General features: G+C 42.5%; 1 protein-coding gene across 3 annotated transcripts in view; it reads left to right on the plus strand.

Annotated features, from left to right (window-relative positions):
- SGK2 (serum/glucocorticoid regulated kinase 2) overlaps positions 1-26333 on the plus strand; it is a 402530-nt gene that overhangs the window by 70177 nt on the left and 306020 nt on the right. The window contains exon 1 of one of the 3 annotated variants that reach the window (XM_069243752.1): positions 8138-8337. The exons of the other annotated variants lie outside the window; for them this stretch is intronic. Coding sequence (XP_069099853.1) covers positions 8265-8337 — 73 coding nt within the window. The 5' untranslated portion in view covers positions 8138-8264. Of the gene's footprint in view, positions 1-8137; positions 8338-26333 lie in introns of those variants that run through there. 3 annotated transcript variants of the gene reach the window in all.

The following is a 26333-nucleotide window of genomic DNA, read 5'->3' on the forward strand; positions in this document are numbered from 1 at the left end:
CCTCCCCTTCATCTTCGTCCTCTTCCTGTTCCCAGGCTCCCAGCAATAGCAGCGTTGTGATTGGTCTTAGTGGCCTGCTTCTCTGCTGTTACCGGGAGTGGGAACCTGGGCATGTTCTCCACTCGAAACAATACAGCCAGGTAGAGAACATGCGAAGTGCGCATGCCTGTTTGGTCGGCCCAACATGGCCGGCCAAACAGACATGCGCCCTTTATAGTGCACATTCCCCTCCTCCAGCCCCCTCCCTCTAGCCCAACCCGCCTCTTCTCTCAGGAAAAAAAAAACAAATGATAATAGCGAAGCATTATTATCATTTTCTTTTTCCTTTCCCCACAATCAAGTGGGGTGACGCTCCTTCGCCTTAGCAGAGGATGCGCCCCTGTCCTGAACTCTAAGACACACCTACTTAGACTAAGACTTATTTGGATTCTCACACCCCCTTCATTTCTCTAATAGATCAGTCCAGAGGAAGCCCCTGCTACGACACCGTTAGGGTAGAAACAATGGTCAACTACTTCCTTTGTATCACAAATATTACATGTGCCCCTGAAGCGTCTACAGAATTTATCACATCTGATTAAATTCAATATCACTAGTTCTTGAAATTTATCAGGCACAATAAATTCTGTATTTTCTGGATTATTGGGAGATACAGACAGTACCACATTTTCTATTATTTGGGTGGAATACGTTTCTTACAACTTGGAATTCCAACCCTTGTGCAAACCCATGTTTGCAACGGGGTCAGAATTTAACAGGCCTCTTTTAATCGGGTGTTTAGATTATTAGCTTTTTTTGCCCATTGGGTATTACATGTAAAGAACCACTATGAAAAACATTTTTTGATTTATGTCTTTAATATAGTTTTTATCCTAGCTTTCCCTTGTTGTTCAGCACTTACGACATAGTTAATCTGCAATACAAATATTAGTACTAATAATAATAACAACACATGCAGATTTGCATCATGGCAAAGCATAAGTGTGGTTACCCAAATTCATTTGACATATGACCTAATTGAAATGGTCCATCATATCAAAAGATAAGGGTGACTGATAAGTCAAGAAGAACCACGTATTGCCCCGAGCAGCTTTAGGCCTGCTGTCATCAAGAACAGAAACCACAACTGTTTCTGTTCCACGATCTGTCCTGTAACATGGTTTAAAAGATTACTTTTGAAAGAACTACAGTGTGCTCCTGGCTACCATCTGAAGCAGTTTAGAATCGTAGTGTAGGGTGAACATTGACCTATAACTAGCAAGATCAGAGATGTTCAGGGCAGGCTTCTTCATTAAAGCCAGACTATCTTTTTCTTCTTGTCAGTGTGCAAAGTGACAGGCCTAAAGATTTTTTAATAAGGGAAAAGAGTGGATGGGCTACCTGAGGGAGGCTGGCCCGGTGTTTAAGAAGAAATGGGGCGCACACGTCAGTGTGTGATTCAGAGCAATTGTTGGTGCTGACTGTCCTCAGACAAACACATCCTTTGGATGGTGTAGATCCTTATTTCTGTAAGAGGGTGATATAGTCCCTGACTCCGGAAAATTTGCCTGGTGGTTCAGACATTTCAGCACTTATCCTGTTTTCTTACCCCTTCGGTTCTCTATTACCATTTCCTTATTGCTGATGCCACAACATGTCGGTGCATGCAGCCATTGTGGAACAAAGCATTGGCACCATCAACCACTTGCAAACATTATGAGAGAACAGGATCTTTCACAAGCATACCAGATCCTGGTGAATTATAATGTGACTTTTCGTGCATTTTAGCGACGTTCACGCTTCTGTGCCAGTACATGTTATCCGAGTTTGACTTCGCTTGCCCTGAGGCAGGTAATGTTCTGCTGGCACTAATCCAAAGTACAAGCCAATTCTCCTTGTTATGAACTTTCTGTTTCCGCCACATGGCATGTGAGGTCTGACCTTTAGCATCGAAGAAGGACAGAGGCAATGAACAACCCAGTTAAGGCCTGCCCCATGGCACACCCAAGGCCTGGAGACTAATCACCTCATATAATACAGCACAGTCCACACTGCTCATTGGAGTAGATCAGGCCGAGGTTCTACAGAAGCTATGTAACGCAGTCTTAAAGGTCCCATTGCTCACGGAGAGCAGTAGAGATGAGACACTCAACTATAGGGATACCTAGAGAGGCCTTTTGTACTAAGCCACTCTAACAGCTTAACCAGCTGTACACAGTTCTTTATGGGATACACTTGTGTGTTGCTCCCCAGCCTTCTTAGATTCCCATGTCCGTCTTGCACAGCTTACCTGGTGGGGTACATTCTTGGGTGGTTTGAAAAGTATACACTTTCAAGACTACTAAAATAGGTCACAACCTAATATATTGGCTGCCACATTGGCTGGAAAGCTTTTCTTGACCATCTGAACAACCACAACCTTCAGGCCACATAGTTCACCTTCTGGAATAAATATTTGGAGGACCCACCAGTATATGTTGGGAAACTTGTATACTACTGAGGAGATTGTACAAGCAGAAAGAGTAATGGTGTACATATTTTTTGTCTTGGAAAGCATCTTTGTGATGTCATCCCTCCAAAATGCCTTTTTGGATTTTTTATTTAGCATGGCGGTATGTAACTTCTTACAAAAATGCCTTAAATAAAGGTAAATGCGTTACAGAGTATGAGATGTAGATACAGCTGATAACATAAATCACAGCTGTGGTTGAGGTTTTGGGCAATTTATTTCAATGAAAAGATGTCAAGACCTTAACAGGAAAACATACAGGCAAGCATCACAGTATATTAACAATGGACCTAGTTACATTTGTGGCACAATGTGCACCAACAGGTACTTCGGTTCGGAATGCATACGCTTAGAATTCCCTAAAAGAGTGGGAAACTCAAGTCTCAGGAAGCAGGGAGTTCCATTTTTCCAATTATGGGGTGCAAGGAGATAGGGAGCTCGGAATGTGAATGCTGCATGATGTGGTTTGGGTATGACTATAATGTTCTGGTTAACTGATTGTAAATTCCTGGTGGGTTTGTGGCCAACTAGTATATTACAAGGTAATCTGTGGAGCTAGTGCGCACCTCCTTGTATATGATGTCAACAACGTCTACAGGGCTATATTTGTAGATTAAAATCAGTCAATTTAATGACGAAATGGAGTGATGACAGTGTGTACCTGGACACGTTACTTAAAGTCCTGGCAGCAAAGCTGAGGACATTGTCCAGTGGGGAGAATAATTCCTGAGAGAAGCCTACGAGGAGGCTGCTTGAACAATTCAGTTTACCGAGTACTAGTAAATTCACCAGTGGAGTAGTGCAAAGTAAAGGTGGCCATGACGTTTTTTTCTTGGGCTTAGTAATTTGCACGGTACTGAGGTAGTGGTGTATTAATGAATAACTGCACACAAACTGAAGGGTTAAAAATTACAGTGAGATTACAAACTGACGAAAAAGTGAACATGTCAGGGGAAAATGTATAGAGTGAGGTGGAGAGATGGGTACAGAGCAGGAGGGAAGGCATAGAAACTATAGAGTTTCAGTTTTGGAGTGGTGCAACATATTAAATCTGAGGGATACCCAAAGTGGAATAACATTAAGGCAGCCACTGATGTGTTACTGGAAACGGGATCAGGGCGGGAAAGGACAAGAATATTTCTGTCACGTAGAACAGGTGGATAAAAAAGATGTCTCCGCGGCACAGGGTGGATAGAGAAAATAAGAGTGGGCCTGGGACTGACGTGTTAGAGAACTGGCAGAGAGCTTGGTAGAGATCTCTTGGAGTCCCATGCCACTGAGAAGTGGGGAGAGGAGAGGGGATCAACCAGAGCTGGCTAAAGCTTTGGTGTCCTCCACTGCGACAATCCTTGTTAGCACTCACCCCCCAAAAACCTCATCCACAAATTCCCTCACTTCCACTCTCCCCTCATCTCTCCATGGCCCCTCGCTTACATGCATGTCATTTGTTTTATAGTGCTCCTCATAGCATTGCAGGGTGTCAGTCCCCTCTATCACATGCTTTTTTATTTGTTTTATAGTGCTACCTATAGCATTGTAAGGTGTCAGTGCCCTCTCTCACATGCATTTCATTTGTTTTATAGTGCTACCCAAAGCACTGTAGGGTGTCAGAGCACTTTACATCTCACACACATTATACCGAGCCAAAAAATCATGTGTGTGTAAACCAGGTAATAGGAAATGTTACATAACAGAATGAAGATTGCAGGGTGCAGGGATCACATGTCACAGATATTAGTGGTCTGTGCCAGTTTATTTTAAGAGTGTTTGGTATGGAGAACCATGAACTCAGGATAAAAAACGTACCACAGAGGTTGGCTTTACATATAAAAATGTATTTCCACCTGAACGAACCCTTTTAGCAACATTAGAATAATAAAAGGCACGGGAAAAACATAGCGTTATGTCCTCTATTACATTCAGTCCAATCTTCCACTGCTTTAAAAAGTAATTTGAAATCTAAGATCAATGACTGTGATACATAATGTTGTGATGCATACATAAGCCTAGTCTCAAAATGGCTGCCAACACTTCCTGGTTGAAGTGCTGGCAGCCAATCAGATCTCTGCACAATATCGGTAGGATTTGCGAAGCCATCGGGTCTCTAGATATACAATTGTCCTTTAATTTTTAATTTCACTTAAACTACTGAACAGATTTAGGCCAAATAACAAAAAAACGTAATCTGCATATCAAAAGCTAGCTTTCTGTCAAAATTGGTGCAATACCTTCCAATGGTTCGTTCTGTAGCCATGTTCAAAACTCCCATGGGAATTAACATGGGAAATTAACTTTTTTTCCCCCTTCCCTTTTTCTTGGCCCAGCATGACAGAGTATCCCAAAACTTTCCATACACAACAAAAATCTTTTGCACACTCTTTTGGAAAATGTTGTGAAGATTTGTCAAACAGCACCAAAGTTATAGGTAAGTCAAAAATCAAAAATGCTTTTCCTATGGTGGAAACTAGGTTCTAATTATAACTACATACTGGGGACCGCCAGTAGGATATATATATATATACACACACACACACACACATATATATATATATATATATATATATTACACTGCCACTCTGTAGTTATATGTGAGTCAGGAGTCAGTTTCCATGGGAAGAGTATTTTTTGTTTTTCTGATAACTTTTATGCCGTTTGATGAATCCATGAATCATCCATAAAAAAACTTTCATAAAAAAAAAAGTACCTCAGCTCCTTCTTTGAAAGTTTCCGGGTGATCTGTCAGGCAGGAGCGAAGAAAAAGGGGGGTACCAAAACACTTTTCCCCCATACATTTTCCATAGGAAAAAATTAGACAATGATACAGGAAAAATGACTGAACAGAATTACACCAACTTTGGAAGAAAGCTAGATATTTACTCAAAAAGTATGGTTTTGTGATTTAGTGTAATTCTGTTTAGCTGCTTTACAGAAATTAAAGTTCAAAATGTATAGAAATCTGTTGCTCCCGTCGGACTGGAAGGCAAGATTAGGTGGTCTCATTTGCCTAGCCTTGTGATTGGCAGCTGCCACACAAAAAAAATGTGTCTGTGTCATTTTAGGACTTGTCCCTGAGTCCTGAAAACATTTTAAAAAGGCTATAGAAGGAGCAGTGTAAGGATGTCTTGGCGTCTTAGTTCTTGTGGGAGGATCCTAGAGGGACCCACCAAGGGGCTAAAAAGGAAACATATATTTGTTTGTGCCATTGCAGATACACAGGAGTTCCATGATACACAGCGACAACCCACTGGAGACATTCTGAAACCTTCCCTGGGAATACATTCCACCCATTTCTTACATTGGCTTTGTAACTAATATTTGCTTGCTTTCTGTTTGCTGGCTTTATTTGTTTTAGGCTGTCCAGCATGTCTTTGTCCCACCTATTTACCATCTCTCTGACTCGATCTTTGTATTCTTCCATGAGTGCCCGCTTTCTGTAAACAGGCTTTTAAATTCTGCTGTTGTCTTGTCATATTTGCTCTGCATTCAAAGACAGAGGTCAAATGTCAGTTTCTGTCTTCTGAGAGAGCTTGGTGTTTACTTGATTTTCTCTTACTTCAAAGCGAGAGGATTTATGTGACAATATTGGTGATTACTCAGGGTGTGAAAGGAAATATTTTTTCTAGCACACAACAAAATTTAAATGTCTGTAAATTAAGTATGCAAATATTTCAGAATATATGAGAATTAAGAAAGCACAAATGAATCACATTTGTTAGTAATTCTGAAGTGTGGTGGAAACAAATGTTTGAATACAATAAAAAAAACAAGACATAAGGTGGTGCAATTTCCACACATTATCATTTGTGTGCTGTATAATTTTATCAATAAAACTGTATGCGCAACAGTAATAGTAATTTAAACTGAAAATGTGTTGTGTGTGATGGCAATGTGCTACCACACCATGCATACTCCACCTTAAGCCATTCCTTCTACTCCACAACACTCCACTCCACTCTATGGCATTCCATTCTGACACTTCACATCACTACTCTCCACTCTACTCCACACCACGCCACGCCACTCCACTCAACCCAGCTACATGCCAGCCCACTCCATGACACCTCACTATACTCCACTTCATTTGAGGCCACTCTACTCAAGGTTACACCACTCCACAACACTTCTGTCTACAACACTCAATGCCACTATACGACACTGCATGTCACTTTACTGCAATATACGCCTCTTCACTCGACTCTGACACTTCACTCCACATCACTCTACAATATTTTACTTCACTCCACGCTATGCTACTATGCCACTCCACTCTATGCCACTCTACCCCACTCTATGCCCCTCCACTTCACTCTATGACACTCAACTCCACTCTATGACACACTACTCTACACAATTTTCTCTATGCCATTCGATTGCACTTTACCCAACTCTACAACACTCTACTCCATGCCGAGCCACTCTGTGCCACTCCACTCTATGACTCTTTATTGCTCTCTATGCCCCTCACGCTATACCACTACTCTACTCCACTGTATGCCACTCCATAACACTCTACTCCACTCTATGCCCATCCACCCTACAACAATTTACTCCATGTCACTCCACTCTATTACAATTTACTGTACTCTATGCTATGTCACTCCAGTGAATGACACTTCACTCTACAACATTCCATGAAACTCCACTGTACAACACTCTATTTCTCGACACTACACTCCAAGCTTCTCTCCTATATGCTTATGACATGCTGAAAAGCACCCATACTGGTGTACAACATGGCTAAAACATACTGGCAAAGCCAATAGCTCTTGCACAGGTAAGACATATTGGCTTTGCCAATGCTTGTTTATTAGGCATTTTTGGCCCGGGATTTTTGCTAGTGTGCGGGTTTTATTACACAACTATAGCTATGTGAGCAGTTACAAGGGTAATCACCCATATCGGAACTAATCTAGCTAACCCTAATCATGGCCTCAGTAAGCTGAGCACCACTGAAATAGCACCAAAGTAGATCACTGCACGAGATACAGAAATAGGGATGGGAAGGTTTAATATCCTATTTATGCCATGAACACAGTTGCTAAGAGGACCCATGTCATGCTTGACACCGTCAGGCACTCACTGATTTTTCACTAATAGCATGTTGCATTCTGGGAATAACTATGGGCTTAAAAAATGGATCTTGATAAGAGCTTGATAAATAAACTTTAATCCTAAAATTAGACCCATAAGTAGTATAACATTGTATATTTGTTCATATTCATGTTTAAACACAAATGTTGAGGCTTAGAAATCGATATTTTGTTTTCCATTTAAAAAAAAAAAATCTAAAAAGAAAAAGGCCAGGACTTATGAAGTAACGAGCCAATATAATGATAACAAATTACATATGAATAATTTCATACATGCCAGAATAACCCATTCAGAAGAGAAGCAAGTAATGGCTTTATTTTGTCTGACTCCCTCCTAACATTCCCTCTGCTAGAACTCAATGGGGCAAGTCATTCTCCCGATGACAGCAGTCTGAGCCTTGATTGGAATTCGTCGGAGCTCGTAACTTACAGCTGTAGCAGACGTCTTGACGAGGACCTCTTTTGTTTGCTCTAATTACGCTTCCATGGTAAAGAGGGGCGGGGTGTTTCACACCTGCACTCAGCTGTTGCGTTCTTAGAACTTCGTGCGTGCGGTTTTTGGTTTTAATCGGTCCGTGACGTTTTCCTTTGTTCACGCGCTGCACTTGTTTCTGTTTCCAACTGTTGCATTCTTGGGAGCTGTTGTGCATCGCTTTAACACTCACTGAAGAGTGTGACCCCAAACCATGGTTCCTAGTAACACAAATATGGGGTGTCTGAGTTTCCCCAGACTGCTGCCGTTAGTTGGTGTTCTCTCAGGTGGGTTTATTTAATCGTTTACTCGTTGTTTAAAGGGAAGAGGCGTCGCTCTAAGACATGTTTTTGTTTGTAATTCGTTTCATTATACATTGGAGAGGAGGTAAGAAGGAACACATTTTAGCCTTTGGTTGATTCCACCCCAGTGTTTCAGTAAGGTTCAACTACTACTCGACAACATTTGGATTACACCAACAAAAAATGTTTTCATCATAATAATCAAATTCAGAAATAAATATTGCAGCCATTGTTCCCCGAACCGTTAGTGATCGACCCTGGCAAGTCTTTCCGGTCGACATCTGTAGTGGACTTTATTCCTTTATAAAGTCAGGACTCCAAGGTCCAGAATGCACAGTAGAGACCGGCACAGTCACGTGTATTTTGGGCAAGGGACACAGGCAGTTCTGCACGCCAAACAAGGGAATGCAGTGAAGAAAATGTATTGTAACGTTCTTTCCATTATAGGTTGGTTTTAGTTTACTACTGAAGTGGAAGAAGGGGCTTATTTTGGTATTAGCCAAAATAATGTGTGGTATCAGATGTGCCTCTTGGCCCGGTGCAGATCTCTCAAATGTCCCATGCCCAAGCTTGTGCAGTTCATGTAGACCACGATTTTATTTGCGTTCTGGGCCTGATACATATTATTTTACAATGAGAACTCCCAGTTTTACGGTGTTTATTTTTTAACATTTCTATCTCTGTTTATCCATACTTATTTTCGGGCCATCTTACTGGTTTTTATCCATATTTATTTGGTATTTTGAGAATAAATGGGGTCATAAAATGGTATATTTCCATATCTGTTTAACTGATAAACATGCATTTAACCCCTTCGCTGCCAGGCCTCTGTGCCCCCCCCCCCACCCCCCCGTGCCAGGCCTTTTTTTGCCTATTTGGAATAGTTCTCGCTTAGGTCCTCATAACTTTTTTACACCATAAGCTACCCACGCCAAATTTGCGACCTTCTTTTCCAACATCCTAGGGATTCTAGAGGTAGCCAGACTTTGTGGGTTCCCCTGAAGGAGGTCAAGAAATTAGCCAAAATACAGTGAAAATTTCGTTTTTTTTTAAAAAAAAGAGGGAAAAAAAGGGCTGCAGAAGAAGGCTTGTTGTTTTTTCCCTGAAAATGGCATAAACAAACGGTTTGTTGTGCTAAAATCACCAGCTTCCCAGCTTTCAGGAACAGGCAGACTTGAATCAGAAAACCCAATTTTTCAACACAATTTTGGCATTTTACTGGGACATACCTTATTTTTATGATTGTTTTTGTGCTTTCAGCCTCCTTCCAGTCAGTGACAGAAATGGGTGTGAAACCAATGCTGGATCCCAGAAACCTAAACATTTCTGAAAAGTAGACAAAATTCTGAATTCCGCCATGGGTAATTTGTGTAGATCCTACAAGGGTTTCCTGCAGAAAATAACAACAGAAATAAAAAATATTGAACTTGAGGTGAAAAAACAGCCATTTTTCCTCTACATTTTACTCTGTAACCTTTTCCTGCAATGTCAGATTTTTTAAAGCAATACACTGTTATGTCCGCTGGACTCTTCTGGTTGCGGGGATATATAGGGCTTGTAGGTTCATCAAGAACCCTAGGTACCCAGAGCCAATAAATGAGCTGCACCTTACAGTGGGTTTTCATTCTATACAGGGTATACAGCAATTCATTTGCTGAAATATGAAGAGTCAAAAATAGGTATCAAGAAAACCTTGTATTTCCAAAATGGGCACAAGATAAGGTGTTTAGGAGCAGTGGTTATTTGCACATCTCTGAATTCTGGGCTGCCCATACCAGCATGTGAATTACAGGGCACTTCTCAAGTAGACGTCTTTTTTACACACTGTCTTATATTTGGAAGGAAAAAAATGTAGAGAAAGACAAGGGGCAATAACACTTGTTTTGCTATTCTATGTTCCCCCAAGTCTCCCGATAAAAATGGTACCTCACTTGTGTGAGTAGGCCTAGTGGCCACGACAGGAAATGCCCCAAAACACAATGTGGACACATCACATTTTTCCACAGAAAACAGAGGTGTTTTTTGCAAAGTGCCTAGCTGTGGATTTTGGCCTCTAGCTCAGCCGGCACCTAGGTAAACCTACCAAACCTCTTACCAGGTTCTGTTACCCAGAATCCTTTGAAAACCTGAAAATGTGGCTAAAAAACACCTTTTCCTTACATTTCGGTGACAGAAAGTTCTGGAATCTGAGAGGAGCCACAAATTTCCTTCCACCCAGCATTCCCCCAAGTTTCACAATAGAAATGGTACCTCACTTGTGTGGGTAGGCCTTGTGCTTGCAACAGGAAGTGCCCCAAAACACTATCTGGACACATCAAAATTAGCAAATAGAAAACTACCTGTTTTTGCGGGGGGGCACCTGCGTTTTTGGTACTAGGCTCAGCAGCCATCTAGGGAAACCTACCAAACCCAGACATTTCTGAAAACTAGACACCCGAGGGAGACAAGGGAGGTGTGACTTGCGTGGATCCCCCAATATTTTCTTACCCAGAATCCTCAGCAAACCGCAAATCTAGCTAAAAAATCATTTTTTTCCCACATTTCTGTGTGGGATCACAGCACCAGGACAAATTTCCTACCACCCAACGTTCCCCTCAGTCTCCCGGTAAAAATGATACCTCACTTGTGTAGGTGGGCCAAGTGTGTGTGACAGGGAAGAGACAAAAACACGTCGAAATTGAGGGGGAACCAAAGTGGGTCCAAAAGGGCAGTTTAGAAAAAAACATTTTTAGGCTGACAAGTGACGCAGAAATTTTATCGGTATAGATGAGACAATGGTGGGTGGTAGGAATTTTGTGGATTACTGTAGATTCCGGAAGGTTCCATCACAAAAATGTGGGAAAAATGGGAGCTTTCCAGCAAAGTTGCAGGGCATTGTGGGTAAGGAAAGGGTGTGGGCTGGAAAAAACCAGATGTTTAGTTTTCAGATGTGTCTAGGTCTTGTGGATTTTTCTACATGGCAGCGTCCCAAAGTAAAAAAAAAAAAAGTGCAGCCCTCACCATTCCAAGTGGGACGATTTTGAGAGTTACCAAGCTCTCATGGCCCAAATGTAAAACAAAAACCAAAAATAATCAAATGTCCTCTTGCTTGCCATGGGATAAGATGTTTTAGTGTGCGGGGGAGATCTGAAAGACTGTTAGCCCCTTCAGTTCGGGCGGGGGCATAACCAGGCCCATATTGGTTGATAGCCACCACCCCACTATTTTCTTTTATTTTTTTTATTCCCTGGCATCTAGTAGACTTTCTGTCCCCCCGGGGTGTGGATCGGGGGTAATTGCCCAATCTGCCCACTGGTGGGCAGAACAACTTTGACCCCATTTATTTGGGGTGGGGGTATGGCCATACCCCCAACCTCTTATTTTGAAAAAATATCTTCCCTGGTCGGCTTTCTGCCCCCCTTGGGGGCAGATGGGCCTTCCAAAATAGGCCCGTTTGCCCCCAAGGGGTGCAGTTATGGCCAACAGTAATGTGCCCCATTAATTATATTAGGCCGATATGCCTCGGGGGGGCAGAAAAGGCCTAAAAATATTCTGATTCCCCCCACCCCCCCCCCGGTGAGTGGCTTTTGCCAAAGGCCAAAGGGGCCACTCCCCTTATGCGTTAGTATTAAAAAAAAAAAAAATCCCTTGTCTTGAGGTTTCTGCCCCCCCCCCCGGGGGCAGATCGTCCTAATATTATTAGGCCGATCTGCCCCCGGGGGGGGGGGGGGCAGAAATGGCCTTATAAAAATGTGCCCCCCTGGTAGCGACCCTTGCCTTTGCTCCCCAAACATAAAAAAATAAAAGTAAACAAAAAAAAATAGCCCTGGTGTCTAGTGGTTTTCTGCCCCCCTCCCCCCCCTGGGGCAGATCGGCCTAATAATATTAGGCCAATCTGCCCCCGGGGGGGCAGAAATGGCCTAGAAATAATTTGCCCCCCGAGGAGCGGCCCTTGCCCAAGGGGCCGCTCCCCATATGTGTACATATAAAAAAATAAAATAAAAAAAAAATCCTGGTGTCTAGTGGTTTCTGCCCCCCTTGGGGGCAGATTGGCATAATAAAAATAGGCTTCTCTGACCCCCTCCACTGCTTTGCATTTCTCCTCCGATCCGGCGCTGGAAGCTGAGCTTCCAGCACTGGAGGGAAGGGTCGCTGATGTCATCAGATGCCATGGTGGGGTTACGGGGGGGACGAAGTTGGAAGGGGAAGCGATTCCCCTTCAATCCCTGCCTATGGAGGGGTGTGCCTGGCTCCCCCTGGGGGCCCATAGCAGGACGAGGTGATCTCGTCCAAGGCACCGGGGAACTGGTGCCTTGGACGAGATCACCTCATCCGCGGCACACTAGGGGTTAAACTTTGATGCCTCTTGTTTGCTTGCACTAAGCACAACAAAAAATTAAAAAACACACAAAAAAATTACCTTACTGGAATGTACTGCTCCGCTCCATTTGTAGGCATAGGCTCCGAGTCTGCCTTGTGGCCAGTCCTAGCCCTGCTTTCATGCTGCTGGCAGCATGAGAGCAGGGTTAGCTTTGGCTTGAGCGCCCTGGCTTGGCACACCAAGGCAGACTGTGTTTGGCCGGCCCAAGACAGCCAGCTAAACATACATGTAAACTAAGGGGGAGTGTTCCCTGTCATGCCCCATGGCCCGCCCCTTTTACAATAAAACGAAGATAAACAGTTTATTATCGTTTAATTGTAAAAGGATTGCAGCTGCCTTATTTATAATGTGTTAAACAGGACTACAAATCCCATAATGCAGAGAAAAGCATGAACTAAATGAATTAGGTGTGGAATGTGAAACTTCACAACTCTGGACATGAAGCTTAATGAATTCTGTAGCACTCTTACTGGGGATAGACAATTGCGAGCCCTAAGTATAACCTTTTAATTGTAGGATTGTAACTGCGCTTCCTGTGACCTTGGCTGCATGTTTCCATTGTGCTTTTATGTTACAAGTTATTGGTATTGAGTGTTGTAGTCCAGTTTTCAGTTGAAGCAAACTACGCCCTGAATTCCTTGTGTGGTGTACGTGTCGTGGCATCAGCATAACTGCCAGCAAGGCTGTGGCATAGAGTGTGCCTTGTGCAAGGGAAAACGGCCCTTTCAAGATCCTCACAGTCAAGGGTATAACACAGACTCTATCTGCTTCAGTGCACTAGGGTGGGCAGAATCCTTCAGCCCTCTAGCCCCCAAACTCTTCAGGGGGCTCACATTCAACTAACAGTCAATGAATATCTGTGAGATATGGGAGACTAAGCCCACTCCTTCACATTTTGCGAAGGGGATCGTTTTGTACTACACTGCTGTGCACAATCCAAGCAGGAAAAACATTTTTCTGAGCCCCTATTGCAAGTATGACAAACATCTTTTGAAAGATGAGTGCCAGTCTTCCCCATTAAACAGCGCTGTCAGTACTCCGTCTGCAACCAAACGTTTTCCCCCTAAGCCTGCTTGGCTCTTTATGAGCTGTCAAGATCTAGCTCATGGGTTGTTGAGAAGGATTAATCGAGCTGAATGTCATGTCTGAATGCACAAGACCTCAGTAATTTCTGACTGTTTGTGCATAATATATTGTGAAGCAAAACAAATTGTAGCAACGCACTCTGTTAAGGCTTGTTCCTTCATTTGATTTTAATCAATGCAACAAATGATGCGTTTCGACCAAATGGTCTTCTTCCAGGTTTACAAGTCCTTTCACTCTGTTCACTTATATATTAACACATCATTATTACCAATATAATGCATTATGGGACTTGTAGTGTGTTACAGAAAAATCGATTATTTTTGTACATAAATAAATCAAAATTTTATATTACCCCACAATATTATTCCAAACAAAAAAATATATCGGCGAAAAATTATTTTTACAAAATTAAATTAATAATTAATTTTAAAAGAAAAGACTTCAGATTTCCAAAATTATATAAAAAATTCTCAGGAACAGCTTGCGTTGCTACAATTTCTTCTGCTTCACAATTCAATTGAGGGGACGGTCTACCCTCGCGCTTCACACCAGCTATTGAGCACGTCGCTATTCTCGACCGCTTTGTTTTGGGGATATATATATATATATAATTCGCGTTTGAGTGCTTGTGCTGCGCAGAACACAGTACTATTAAAACCCCTATTTCACAGGGAACTGTGAAATATGGAGAAAATGTCACGTTTCACTGCACTGTGAATTATGGGTTTAATTCTCATAGCGATAGCCAAAAAACACTTTTCAGAGCATTACCATTATTAGGAACACCAGAAGCATAGAGCAATGGAGTACCAATTTTTATCGTGGAGTAATCTAAATTATATGGCATGAAAAGGAAAATTATGTGGCACGTTCTCGTTGCTTTAATTCATCTGAGCTAGAAAAAATTATTTTGGTTAAAATCTGTGCAAATACATTTAACACATGAATAAGGGATAATCACCACTGACACTTAAAAGCATAATTCCAGGGTTGTCTTCCTCCTGTTTCATCATTATCTTCTCCATCCCGTCCATCATCTCACGCTCCTTCTCCATAATTTCTTCCTCCATCATTCTCTTCACCTCCATCTACTTCGTCATCTCTACCATCAACTCATCCTCCTCCATCATCTCCACCTCCCTCATCTCCTCTTTCTTCTCCTCCATCTCCTCCGTCATCATCTCCACTTTCTACTCCCCCATCATCCTCTCCACCTCCACCACCTCTTTCTCGATCATCTCTTTGATCATCACCTCCACCATCACTTTCTCCATCATCATCTCCATCATAGCAGGTAATATTGCCATATTTCCTTCTCAGGGTTCTGGTGTCAAACTGCTTAACTATGTGAGCCACATTGTGTGTCATTTGCCTAGGATTTTGCTCTTGGAGCCGTGTGGGAGATACTAATTGTCAACAGTAATGCTTGCTACTAAAGAGCTGTATATGGTAGGATGTTCAAATCCAGACATAACATGTAACCACATTTTTCAGAATTCCTGTGGCAACCGTGCCCATTTCCATTCAACAGATTAAGGCACTGAGCGCTATCCACACCCAGTCAGAAATTTCTGTCATTTTAAAGATTTTGGGTGCACCAGGCAAGTCATTTTTTTATGGTGCCCCCAGTTCAGAAGAACTTTGCATTTTATTACTAATTTTCTCGTCATTCAAGCCTCCTGATTCTAACCAATATTCAGTAATAACTTAAAGGGTGAGATGGAAGATTAGAAAGATGTGAGTTAGATAGAAAGTTCACTTTCCCAGGTGCCCCTTGAAAGGTGAGGGCCCAGGTCAATTGGCCACTTTACCCATGCCTTAAAACGTCAGAGGGGCTGTGGTCCTCAACGCCAAAGGCCCCTAATCACCAACTCCAATGACTCCACCCTAAATTCTGCAAAGATAATGGTTTGTACCCTTTGGTAATCAGCAACTATTATTCTCAGACTTGACACACCTTATATCAAGATGCTGGAGATCTAAGTGGCAAGTTTTAACGGAAAGAACTTTGATCCACAAGGAAAGGATGGTCAGTGGGTCACATGAGTGCAACCACCTACCAACTTTAGCCCCTCCTAAACACATCAGACTTATTAACCCTCTACTTACCACATCACCAAAAAAGAAAAACTGGCATGACCTTGCAAACTCTATGCCCTGATACAGTTGAATGATGGCTCGTGCCATAACCTTTTGTTAGTCCAGCACGCTAACATTAAGGGATGCTATAATTCCTTATGTCAATACCATTTTGCTGGCCCTTTAAATTTGTAAAGCTCTCCATCCAATCCTGTATCTACATACCTGTACTTCATCGTAGCATAGTATTTGTTTTTGTGTTTTAATATCCTAACATTCGCTTACATTTGCTGCTCATTAGTTTTAGGACTGACAGTCCCCGTCCATGCTACTAATCTTTAGTTTCTAAAAAGGCATTTGCGTGCCCTAGATATGCAATCATTCCCCTTCTCAATTCCTGTAACCTGCTGACTTTACACTGTGTGCCTAACCTGTTTTAGGCTTGGCTTGATAGAGCAGCAGTCGCCTACCTTGTGCTTTCAGAAGCCCAGCTGAAAGAAGGATTTGGGCTCTACCCATATGTTGATGTTCTTGGGCACAGCTTTTGATTGGGCAGAAGCTGTGTGCTTCTCTGAAAACGAGTTCTCATTTTTAATTTATAAGCTTATTACTTAGTTTGCAATAGTACAAACAGTCTTTCTACTAGAGTTGCATTAAAACTAAACAATGTTTTTTCTGTATCGCATCTTGCAACAGCTCTACAATCGTCTTGTCAATGTTCTTAATACGATATTTCAATTAATCGGACCCTAACCTACCTGGCACTGAAATCCCTACATGAAATTTCAACAGTTAAGACTGGCATGAAACTCGTAAGTTCTTATCCTGTGTATTACCAGTTAATTTAGTAATCATCTTTGAAACACTCTGCAATATTTTCTATTGACTTTGCCTTCCCCCTAGCTTCAGTCGCACTTCCCCTGCCAGTGCCCACTCAACAATGTCTTTTTCTCAAGCCTTTTTTTTTTAGAGGGGCTGTGTACTGGAGCCCATGTGTGGCTTTCAGCTGTTTCTCTATCACAAGGATCAACGTTGTAAGTTTTTTTTTTTTTTTTTTAAAGTTATGTAGAAGGGAAACTAGCCTGAGATCCTGTTCCATAGTTAGTGTCGGCACCCAATGTCTGTGGTGCCTCTGGAACGTTTGGGGAAATTCTGTCCAAGTTTCTCCTGCAGTTGCTCCCAAACTCGCATAAAGCAGGAATTGAGTAGGTCTCACCCGAAGGTCTCCTGGGCTTCATTCAATGTAATAAAGATCTTCCACAGGCATTGGTCCCCCTGAGTAGCACATCCTCCCATCCGAATTGCCACCAATATATCCCTGTATCTACGTCCAAAAGGCTGCCAACATGAGTCTTCCAGGCTTCTCATGATGGGGCCCCCATAAAGTCCTTCAAACTGCTGCATCCCAGGCCAGGCCAACATGACTAGTCTTATCAAGTATGTGTAGCAGGGAGTGATATCCTTTCCTCCCATAAGAAGCACTTTGGAGGGATTGCTCCCTGATTTAAAAAAAAAACTTAAAAAAAACCAAAAACTTTTTGCTCCTGTTATTTTCTGCCATGCTTAGCAGGCTAGCCACATAATCCAGAAGTGCCAATCACCCCCTTCTTCACAATTCAATTTTAGAGTACCTAGCTTAGTCCTACTTCTTTCCATGCTAATACCAAGGAGATCAATAATCTGTCTAATTTGTTCAAAGTCTCTCTGGGTATAGGGCATATAGTATTTTCGATCACATAAAGGCACCTCATTAGGAACACCACCTTGGCCAGGGCAATATGTACCATACTGGAGAGTGGGAACAAGTTCCAAAATTGAACCGAGGACACCAATCCTCGTTTAATTGTACCCAGGTTATAATCATATATATATTTTTTTTTTCACTGAGTGGGAGACCTGCGTCCTTAAATATACAAACATTCTTTATTTCCCATCTAACTCCTAATGTAGGAAGAAAATCTGGTCATTCCCACTAACCAACCCAGGGGGAACATAATGAATTTTCTCCAGTTACTTCTTAAACCAGAAGTCTTGCCAAATCTGTTAAGGTCCTGCGATGGCACTTGGGCTGCTTCTCAGGGATCGCTAACATATCAAAATGTTGTCTTCATACATCCAGTATGTTCTGTTGATCCCGCTCCTATTTCATGATAGACAGAAAGCCTACTAGATGGCAGAAAAAAAAAACAGTGGGGTGGTGGCTACCAACCAGTATGGGCATGGTTATACCCCTACTGAAGGGGGTAACAGTCTTTCAGCTCTCCCCCGCCCACTAAAAGATCTTATCCTACGGCAAGTACGAGGACACCTGATTATTTTGGGTTTCGGTTTTACATTTGGGCCATGAGAGCTTGTCTAACTCTCAAAATGGTCCAACTTGGAATGGTAAGGGCTGCACTTTTTGGACTTTGGGATGCTGTCATCTAGCAAAATCTAGGAGACCTAGACACATCTGAATACTAAACATCTGGGTGAGTCCAGGGTGGTGTGCTTTACATGCACACCGCACCATTTTCTCATCTACAAATGCCCTGCAACCCTCCAACTTTGCTTGCACTCACATTTTTCCCACATTTTTGTGATGGAACCTTCTGGAGTTTGCAAGAATCCACAAAATCACTACTACCCAGCATTGTTGCCTCTATACCAATACAAATTCTGCCGCACTTGTCAGCCAACGTTTTTTTATTTTTTTTTCAAACTGCCCTTTTTGGACCCGCTTTGGTCCTCCCTCAATTTCTACATATTTTTGTCTCTTCCCTGTCACACGGCACTTGGCCTACCTACACAAGTGAGGTGTTGTACTTTGATTCTTGATATAGACAAGACTGCTATGCCAGTCATACAACAAGTCGCAACTGTCGTCCCATCCCTCCTGCCTCACAAGCAGCACCTCACTATAAATACAACCAGTAAAAGGTGATTTGTGGCAGCCTTTACCCATGATACAAGAGTGGGACATCTCATGGAGCGTCATGGTTAAACGGAGAGTACCCCTTTCTCACATTAGCAACATGTCTCAATCAAACACAGGCAATGAAAGAGATGCAGTAAAGTTTTCAATAAGTTTTATTTAACAAAACTGCAATCTACAATAAGTTGCATGTGCTGCAATGATTAGGATAATGAACAATGCAAGAAATAGAATGGTAAAGACAAGAGTCATTAATAGAAAGACCCCCACCATCTTGCAATGACATGAAATGACAGGAGATATGTCCTAATACCCTAATAATGTAAAACTAATCTCTATTCTAAAAGAGAGATAGGTATGTTAAACCTAATCTGCCAATGCCATGTCCATGAGAAGAGCCTCCCAACCCTCGTTACCTTGGAATGAGGTATCTAGCTCAAACTCCGTAGGGACACGAAGTCAGGGTCAGCGTCAAGGCAACGTGTAGCAGCGATGGCATCTGGTCGGAATCCCTCTGACTATCTGTCTAAGTGAGGTGCATTTATACATATCTGCTTGGACCCCTGATGTAGGACTGTTCCCAAACAACAGATAACAAGACATGCTTGGGACGGCACTTTATGTAAACAATTGCCTCCAAGGCGTGAAGAGGGAAAGTACCTAACGTGAACAGCTACAGTTTGTTTATCTTTGTCGCTTGATATTGACGTCTTTGCGCGGTGGCACTGATAACATGAAAATAAAACATTGGCCTAACTAGAAACAAGGCAACCATTTTAAAAGGTATAATTAAATAAATGTGCTAAAACAGAGCAAACTAAGTAGGGTAAAAGTCACTAGTTGATGGGGGCACGAGTCTGCAAGCCAAAGACTAAGCTAACTCCTGTTTTTTCCATCTAAAAAAAAAACTAGGATTCCCTACAGAAGTATCATTTTTATCGGGAGACTGAGGGGAACTTTGGGTGGTAGGAAATTTGTGCTGGTGCGGTGATCCCACAGAGAAATGTGGGAAAAATTTGGGTGATTTTTTTTTTTTTGTATAATTTTGAGGTTTGCTGAGGATTCTGGGTACGAAAACACTGGGCTATCCACGCAAGTCACACCTCGTGCTTAGGCCATCATAACTTTTTGTCCACATAATCTATCCATGCCAAATTTGCATCCTTTTTTTCCAACATCCTATGGATTCTAAAGGTACTCAGAGTTTGTGGGTTCCCTTGAAGGGGAGACCAAGAAATTGCCCAAAATAGAGCTAAAATGTGTTGTTTTTTGTTTCAGAAAAATGGGGAAAAGGTGCTGCAGAAGAAAGCATGTGGTGTTTCCCCTGAAAATGGCATCAATGAAGGCTTTGTGGTGATAAGTCACCAGCTTCCCAGCTTTCAGGAACAGGCAGACTTGAATCAGAAAACCAAGTTGTTCAGCACAATTTTGGCAGTTTACTAGGACATACCCCATTTTTACTATTTGTGTGCTTTTAGGCTCCTTCCAGTTAGGACAGAAATGGGCGTGAAACCAATGCTGGTTTCCGGACAGCTAAACATTTCTGAAAATTAGACAAAATTCTGAATTTAGCAAGGGTTCATTTGTGTAGATCCTACAAGGTTTTCCTACAGAAAATAACAGGTGAATTAAAAAAAATATTGAAATTGAGGTGAAAAAGCCAGCCATTTCTCTCTACATTTTACTCGAACTTTTTCCTGCGATGTCAGATTTACAAAAGCAATGCACCATTAAGTCTGCTGGAATCTTCAGGTTGCGGATATATATTGGGCTTTTAGGTTCATCAGCACCCTAGCTACCCAGAGCCAATAAATGAGCTGCACCTTGCAATGGGTTTTCATTGTATACCAGTTATACAGCAATTCATTTGGTGAAATATAAAGACTGATATAGGTATCAAGGAAACTTCTGAATTTGCAAAATGAGCACAAGATAAGGTGTTGAAAAGCAGTGGTTATTTGCACATCTCTGAATTCGGGGGTCTTCATTTTAGCATGTGAATTACGGGCATTTCTCAAATACACTTCTTTATTACACACGGTCTCACATTTGGAAGGAGAAAATGTAGGAAAGTCAATGGGCAGTAACACTTGTTCTTCTATTCTATGTTCCCCCATGTCTCCCAATAAAAATGGTACCTCGCTTGTGTGGGTAGGCCTAGTGCCCGCAACAGGAAACGCCCCAAAAAGGAACATGGACTCATCACATTTTTACATTGAAATCTGACGTGTTTTTTGGAAAGTGCCTAACTGTGGATTTTGGTCTCTAGCTCAGCCGGCACCTAGGGAAACCTATCAAACCTGTGCATTTTTTAAAGCTAGACACCTAAAGGAATCAAGGATGGGGTGACTTGTGGGGCTCTCACCAGGTTCTGTTAACCAGAATACTTCGCAAACCTCAAAATTTAGCAAAAAAAAAACTTTTCCCTCATATTTCGGTGATAGTAAGTTATGGAATGAGAGGAGCCACAAACTTCCTTCCACCACGCGTTCCCCCAAGCCTCCTGCTAAAAATGGTACCTCACTATGTGGGTAGGCCTAGTGCTTGTGACAGGTAATGCCCCAAAACACAATGTGGACACATCACATTTTCCCAAAGAAAATGGACGTTTTCTGCAAAGTGCCGAGCTGTGGATTTTGGACTCTTGCTCAGTCGGCACCTAGAGAAACCTAGCAAAGCTATACATTTTTGAAAACTAGAGACCTAGGGGAATTCAGAATGGGATGACTTGTGGGGCTTTCACTGAGTTCTGTTACCCAGAATCCTTTGCAACAGAATCCTATGCAAACCTCAAAATGTGGCAAAAAATACTTTTTCCTCAAATCTTGGTACTGCAGAGTTCTAGAATTTGAGAGGAGCCACAAACTTCCTTCCACCCCAGCATTCCCCCAAGTCTCCTAATATAAATGGTATCTCACTTGTGTGGGTAGATTTGTCTCCTCAACAAGATTGGATCAATGCATGAGGGCTACTGTGAATCCTGGAGTGATCCATTCCTGACTCACGCACTAGGCACAGGAACACAAGTGGCGTTGTGTTTTTATCAGGATAAGTGCAGAAACACTGGGTGGTAGGAGTTTTGTGGATCATTGCACATTCATGTAGTTATTGTGATGGAAAAGCAAGAAAAAATAGGGTTTTTAATCAACTTTTCACTTTTGCAGGGTATTCTGGGTAAGAACACTTTGTGAAATCCAAACAGGCCACACTTCTGTGGACTGCCCCGGGTGTCAAGTTTTCAGAAATGTCTGGGTTTGGTAGGTTTACCTATATGGCCGTCGAGCCCAGGGCCAAATACTCAGGTGACTGTCTTACAAAAGCAGGCTGTTATGTGGTAGGTATTTTTGATGTCTCTGCCCACCCTCTAAAGTGAGGCAGTATTTTTCTCTGGAGACTTAGTGGAACGGTGGCTGGTAGAAGATTTGTGGCTGCCTGCAGATGCCAGGACTTCCCCTCACTGAAATACAAGGCAAAGAGGTTTTTTTAAGCAAAGTTTGTGATTTCGAGGGGATTCTGGACAAAGGAAAACTGGTGAGAGCCAGGCAAGTCCCGCACCCTTGGACTCCCCTGGTACTAGTAACTTAGTCAATCCACCACTCGCACTGGGTGGTTTTAGCACATTCAGAAATTATGGTTTCAAAGCATTAATACTCATCAAAGTATCTGAATATTGAAACCCAGCCTTCTGAAGGTGGGCTATAAAGCCATGTCAAGGCACAAACCTCTTTATGGTCAATTCACATGTCATTCATGCACAATAAATAACCCTTTCGTACTGCCGGCCACGGGCCCAATCCAACCAGTCACAGCACTCACATTACCTTACTGCTGCCAGACAAGGGCCCATCACATTCATACGCCACAGAACGGAATAAGTTTGACTACATTTTACCAACTGTCAAGTAACCTTCTCCTTCTTCCTGAACACTACCAAAGGCATTTGTAACAAACCTTTACTAATGACTCCCATGACAGCCCACCGAGGCTCAGGAAGACATGTTTTTCATGCGCCTTTAGTGCACTCACTGTGCTAAATCCAACTCCTTCCAGTTTGTGGATGCAAGTTGGGGGTGTCCGAGTATGCCATACAAAGCAATTCCTCAACGGAATTAGCATATCTACCTTTGAAACTAAGGAAGACATGTTGGGGAATTCTTTCGATGTTCCCTAAAGAGAAGGTCATAGGCTATGAAAAAGGGTAATCTTTGGCACACAGGGGAATCCATGGGAGAATAGCATATGTCCCAGCCAATATTATGTGCAGTGCTGTGACTGTTATGCATTTATCATACAGCAAATTGAACCTCTACTAAGTTTTGATGGAGGATGAACATAAAAAGCAGGTCAAACGCTGACCCGTACGCGTCATTGTCCTTCAGTGCTGGGATGGCACCAATGGTTTTGAATCAATAGGTGTAGATTATGTACATCTGTACTAACTTTACTATCTGCCTTCTACCTGTGCAATATCCCTGTGAAGGCACACCTTCCATAAGCTTTCCTTACCCATTCATGTCTCTGTCCTCATCAGAATCCTGACTAATCCTGTATAATTGCCAAGTGAATCTATACTAGTTTGTTCATGCAAGTTGGGGGGTGTCCGAGTATGCCTTAGGAGGCCTGTTCCTCGAACTGCTAGAGCACATCTACAGTTAAATCTAAGGCAGACATACTGGTGAAGAAATCCTAAGGTCTCTTAAGTAAAAAGTCAAACAAATATCCTGTGGATCTAATTTACCAACACTTCTACTTTTGCTTTGAAAGTGAAGCTACAAATTGAGTTTGCATACTTTCAAATTAGTAGACATGTTGGTGAATATGTCAGATAGGACATTTGTTTGACTTATTACACATATAGTGGGTCTTGTTGGCAATCATGGTGGTCCTTGTGTAGCATACATTGGTTCCCTAACAAGCACTTCAAAATTCAGTCATGCTTTTAACATTTTGCCAGACAGGGTGCTCTGTGACAATGTAGCATATGTTCTGTCCACTAGTATGTGCAGTATGGGGACTATAATGAACAGTAATTGAACAGAACACCTACCAGGTTCTGACAGTGGATATAGGTCTCAAACAGGCCATAAGAAAGTACATTATTTCTTGAAGTAGATGAAGTAATATTCTGTGGGTGCTTGCCTTATGAAGCAGTGTCCCATGGATGTTCCGTATCCATGCACAGCCACTGAAAGGATTACACAACGGCAGCTCCACCTCGGTCGATTTTCCTCAAACTTTGCTTTAGTATGATATAATGTAAAGCAAGTTGGGACACAGAGGCCTGGTTGAGATGGGCACTGGGGATGGTAATACGGACTTTCCCGCCGCTTTCCATGTTTCGAGCACACTTTACACCGACGACATGGACGATCGTTTTTGGGTGTTTTAGGAATGCGATCAGCAAAGTGTTACTCCTGCAATCTTACCACATCCTCCAGAACATGAAGTGGAGGCTGCTGCTGCTTCTGTAACAGCAGTGAGGCTTTCACTTGCAGACAACTGGAAGTTAAGGAAAGTCATTGGTCTTCTTGTGGTTGTCTGACGGTAAACAACATACGCATTGTATGTTGCCATCTGGATTGGGTGGGTAAACAGTTTCTTGTACCAAATGTGAGTTTTACGACACGCATTGTATGGTTGAAGAACCTGGTCGTTCTTGTTGACTCTGCCCATGTACTTATTGTAATCAAGTGTACAGATGGGCTTGTGGACTTCGGCCATCTGAGCCCAAATGGTGATGGGTAAAGTGCTCTCATAAATTGTAGTGAACATGTATACATCACGCTTATCCAAGAACTTGACCGCGAGCAGTTTGTTGGAACGCATAACAGTACTCTGGGATTTCTGGAACTTTTTGCAAAAAAGCTCCACCAGGAATACTTTGCAGTTACAAGGAACTGCACCGGAGACCACAGTGCCAGCTTTGTAGAGCTCACTGAACAGCTCTAATTCTGTATAGAAATTGTCCACATAAAGGTTATAACCTTTGTGAACGAGTGGCTGGACGAGTTCCCATACAGTCCTACCTGTGACCCCTAACGCGGGAGGGCAACCTACAGGGTTTAGGGTAGAGTCCTTCCCTCTTAAGCTGTGCACATAGCCAGAAGAGTTCTCACACAGCATGTACAGCTTTATGCCATAGCGAGCGCTTTTGCTCGCAATGTCCTTTACACAGGATCAAGGACTCATCGACTGCTATATTCTTTCCAGCAGTATAGATCTCTGGAAACCTGGCAGACAAATGTTCCATGACAGGCCAAATTTTGAACAACCTGTCATGGTCTGGATGGTCCCTAAGCAATGCAGCTGAATTGTCATTGAAATGCAACATGCGCTGCAGTAGCAAAAAACGATCTCTGCTCATGTATAGTGTGAAGATGGTGGTTACCCAAACCGTGCGAGTCATCCAGTAGGACTGCAAGGTGGGTTTCCGCACTAACCCCATTTTGAGCATAAGGCCCAAAAATATCTTCAACTCTGCCAGTGAAGTGGGAGTCCACTGATGTGCCCTAGAATGGGGCTCTAGAGTGCCTCCATGCTCCCTCAGAAATTGGTCTGCACACAAATTTGTTTGCTGCACAATTTCCTGAAGGAAGTCAGGATCCAAAAATAGATGGACGTAGTCGACTGGCAAAAAGTTGGCCGTATTGACTTAACATCCAGCGTCACCAGTAAAAGGTGGAATTTGGGGCTGAACTAAATTGGAGGGCTGCCAAGAGAGCACTCTGTGCTTGCGGCCGCATGCACTTGCTCTGTGGGTTCGGCTAACCCGCTGTTGTCCCGCTGCACAGACTGCACTTGAAAAGAGAGAGCACGACTGACGTCATTGTCTCCCTCAGAATCACTGGAAGAGGTGTCATCGGATGGGACTCCGCTGACTGAAAAACACTCCCAGATTCTTCCCCATTGTCCTCTTCCTCAGATGCTGTCTGTCTCTGATCCTGCCTCAGAGGTATCCTCCATAACCTGAGTTAGGGCTTGAGCAGCAGTCATCCAACAAGACGCCATCTCTGCTACTGGCTATACTGTCCCTGTAAAGAACTAGCCTACGTAGAAGGCAGATAGTCACAAAATTGCTCGTGGGTGTGTATGACGTGTCCAATAGTATAGTTTGTCACTTTACCTTCGCTGCTTCTCTGAATCAGCAGATTCTCTGAACACACTGACAAAAACAAAAAAGACACACTATTACTTCAGCTTACCACATAACCATCATCACAGCCTTTAGCGCTGGTGACACTCAGTGCGACAGTCATTTTTGGTGCTCTGCCTCACATGACCTCCTCTTCTAATTTCCTCAGTACCACCCAGTAAAAGTGCCCCTCATATCTCCATAGGCCCCCTCCACATACATTTAATTTGTTTAAAGCACAGGTAATGCCTGGCTTTACTAATCTACTCAGCTAAACACATGTATATCCTTTGCAGCAGGCATATAAACCATCTGAACTACTTTATGGCGACAAAACTGCCACTATATAAAGAGAATCTATCTCTCTCTACTCTCTCTAATATATTTTAAATACATATATATATATCTCA

This window comes from Pleurodeles waltl, chromosome 7 (assembly GCF_031143425.1).
Source record: "Pleurodeles waltl isolate 20211129_DDA chromosome 7, aPleWal1.hap1.20221129, whole genome shotgun sequence".
Classification (NCBI taxonomy): Eukaryota; Metazoa; Chordata; class Amphibia; order Caudata; family Salamandridae; genus Pleurodeles; species Pleurodeles waltl.